General features: G+C 37.2%; 1 protein-coding gene across 1 annotated transcript; it reads right to left on the reverse strand.

The window, feature by feature from the left end:
• Positions 1–266: 266 nt before the first annotated feature.
• il1b (interleukin 1, beta) lies at positions 267–3,056 on the reverse strand. The gene is made up of 7 exons (XM_084400186.1): positions 2,948–3,056; positions 2,797–2,841; positions 2,558–2,636; positions 2,291–2,468; positions 1,374–1,535; positions 934–1,073; positions 267–825 (listed from the first exon to the last, which is right to left on the reverse strand). Exons 2-7 carry the CDS (start codon positions 2,835–2,837, stop codon positions 595–597), a joined length of 831 nt encoding a protein of 276 aa, XP_084256312.1. The 5' UTR covers positions 2,838–2,841; positions 2,948–3,056; the 3' UTR covers positions 267–594.
• Between the last annotated feature and the right edge of the window lie 255 nt (positions 3,057–3,311).

The raw sequence follows: 3,311 nt of genomic DNA on the forward strand, positions 1-3,311 counted from the left end.
AATTGCAGTGTGCAGTGATTATGTCTACCACACGGGGGCGCTCAAGTTTCATTTCCTAATTCTGTAGGACCAGAGCAGGTGATGTATATACCCTAGATTAAAATGTATGCTTGGAAAAACAACTGGCGTCATATTTTATACATTTCCTTACATGTTTGGAAGGGAGCAAGTTATCAACCTTTATCATGTGTGTTTTTTTTTTTTTTTTATGTTGAAAAGACATCCTGGTCTAATGATCTGATCAACTGGACAACATGTAACGGTTTAATTCAAAGGTTTATTTCGTAACACAAATCAGTACAAAACAGTGCAAAACAAAGTTTGATTTAAATTACATTTAAAATACTTTAAAATAAATATTAAATATCGTTACAAATTATGGATTTAGTCATAAATAAAAATACTTGGAGAATTCAATGTGAATTTTCCATTACCAAAATAAAATCCTCATAGTACAAAAAACAAACCCAGAAGCCCAAGATCTGCAGGAGCTGCCTGTACACATCAATACGTTTGGACCAATGAATAAATCCAGATTATAAACTGTACTTTGTACATACTCTCTGAAGATATTTACGAAATCAAATTAGATTCTTAACTCTGGATTGGTTTTTTCTTCTCCAGCGTGAAGGTCGTGAATCGGTCTTTTGACACGATCTGGCTCATTTCCACTGCCTTGGAATCATAATAATCCGTGCTAATAAACCATCCAGGATACTTCACGGATTCAAAAGTGTTATTGGCCACACCGGTCTCTTTCCTGAAGAACAGGAGGTTGTCATACTGGTCACCAACTTTAATGGTGTCTAGGGTTCCAGTGATCTCCTGGAATAAAAAAATAAAAGGGGATTAAATCTTTAGTTTATAATGTGGATACAAAAAAAAAAAAAAGAAGCAATAATATGGTTGTGAAACTTGGTGTGGGGAACAAACCTTCAAGACCAGTTGGGGGGAAGAATTGTCCGGCTTGGTACAAGCAAGGTAGAGATTGGTCTGGGAGATTCCCAAGCACACAGGCTGGGATCCATTCGACGTGCCGCTCGTTGATGCGTACAGCGACAGATTGAAATCAACTGGAAATAAATAAATGTGGAGGTTAAGAGAGAATCGTTTCTGAAGTCGGGTTTAGATGTGAAAGCTCAGAAAGGGTGCTTCACATATAGAACCTTTTAGAGCTTCCCATCATTTTATGGATCTTTAATTTGAATTCGATTTTTATGAATTCAGCAGTTTATCAATAGGAAAAATTCCAGTAAACATGAAAGTGTTATGCAATCATTAGGACTCTTCTGCTTATATAAAACCTTTTTGGCATAAATTGAGTCGAGAGTTGGATTTAGAAGCACTTTTTTTGTAAGAGTGATGAGATTTACCTTTGTATTGAGCGGCTCCATCTCTCAGCGTGACGGCCAGCAGACGAGGGGATCCGCTGCTTTGCACCAGAGTCTTCTTAAACTGATCACAAATGTTACACTGCAACATCTCGTGGGTGCTTTTGTAAGACGGGGTCATCTCAACCCGTTCTATCCGACGCTCTGCGGAAGTAAAAAGACATTAGTGAAGGTCAACAACCAAAAAAGCAATGCAAATGCTTAATGTCTGGTCCATTATTTTAGGTCAAGTCACATGCATTTATTTATATAGTGCTTTATACAATACGGATCATTTCAAAGCAGGAAAATAACAGAATAAGTGACTACGTTCACATGCGCTTTCATAATGTGATTATAATGAGATTTAGGAAATATTGTGATTGAGCTTTACCTCATGAACACACAACGCTTTGATAAAATTCAATACGCCCATAGAAATGTGTAAGAACAGTGGCCAGTAACACACATGTACTGTATGTCAGTTCAAAACAATAACCAGAATAATAAAAAACTTGCTTATAAATGGGAGTGAAGGTTTGCTCGTGTCAACATCTTACTCTCGTTATTGGAAATAATCACATTTTCAGAGCACATGCAAACATAGTCATTGATGCAAACTACAGCAAATATTAAACTAATTCAAATTTTGCTGTAAAGTAGCATGAAAAAGACAATAGTCGTGATTCAGCTCTGTTCAGTTTGGGCTCATTACTATCCTTTAGTATGGTATTGCAAATACATAATATTATAGTGGTTTCACTGGACAAACTAGGTCATATGGTTACTGGAACACAGTAACTGGTTTGTTGTAGCCCACCAGCTCTAACCATCTTGACCAATGTGGTTTACCAGTCGTTCAATGCACAATCAAACCGCCAGAAGCTAGTTTTAGCTGCGTGAAAGTTTGGTAGTAGTACCTTGAATCACACTATCCATGATGATGTTGAGCACCTCTTCTTCACCAAACTCTGAAGACTTTGTTTTGATGTTCTTCATCCTCTTCAGGGCGATGATGATGTTCACCACCTGCTTCATGCTGGAAGAATGTCTATACATTTCCAAATTGATGTCTTCCTCCATGTTGCATTGGCAGCTCTGGAGAGAAATGATTTTTTTAGAGCTATGTTTCAGATGACTTCGTATGAATTAGTCCACATTTATGAGCGTATTTAAAAGCAACCCACCATGGATGGTTTATCTGGGCAGTCCATCTCGTCAGATTCGGCACTGTCAGAGTAAATTGCACTGTCTGTCTCAGATAAACTGTTCAGGAAACAAATCAAATATAGAGTTTTAGTCAAACTATTTCAAATAAAACCAAAGCAAATTCAAGTAGTAACCGACGCATCATTCCGTCTTCGAGAGCCGTTTGATAATGCAATAATACAAATAATATGAAAACGTTTGATCTGGTAATACTTACTCATCATAAGAAAAAGTTATGTCATATCCATCGTATGCCATCGTTCTAAAATGAAGCAGAAAACGGGTTAAACATTGAGAAAATAAAAATCTTTCTCTTTAAAAAAACCCGGAATTTTAAAGATGTCAAGAGGCAATCGCATGCCACATACCTGTCGTTTGGTTCAGTTCCTTCTCTAGAATTAGTGAGTTGGTTCTTTCTCTTGTGAGATTCTTTGGTTTATGCCTTAGTGAGAGTAGAAGTTTGGCTTTTATATGATCGTCCTTAAAATGGGAATTTCCCCCTGATAAGGAAGTTAAGTGCAGTTTTCGTCATTTCGGACAGAGCAGGTGCGCCAAGTTTTATTGCGGGGAATCCTTTAAGACGCAAAGGAACTCGAGTAAAATTACTTTGCTTTGTCAGAAAACTATTAAACATAATTATTTTAAATTTCTCCTAATAAAAACAATGATGTCAGGACGCTAGCGCTAGGATGTGCTCAAGATCACGTGCACTCACAATGACGCAATGCTCAT

This window comes from Rutilus rutilus (genome assembly GCF_951802725.1).
Source record: "Rutilus rutilus genome assembly, chromosome: 25".
NCBI classification, from domain to species: domain Eukaryota; kingdom Metazoa; phylum Chordata; class Actinopteri; order Cypriniformes; family Leuciscidae; genus Rutilus; species Rutilus rutilus.

What these genes read in the sequence shown, in the direction of transcription:
- il1b (XM_084400186.1), bottom strand. Translation starts at nt 2,837, where the DNA reads ATGGCATACGATGGATATGACATAACTTTTTCTTATGATGA. An exon ending in TGGAGCCGCTCAATACAAAG is followed by an intron (nt 1,074 to 1,373) that starts GTAAATCTCATC and finishes ATTTATTTCCAG; the next exon opens with TTGATTTCAATCTGTCGCTG. An exon ending in CCCCCCAACTGGTCTTGAAG is followed by an intron (nt 826 to 933) that starts GTTTGTTCCCCA and finishes TTTTTATTCCAG; the next exon opens with GAGATCACTGGAACCCTAGA.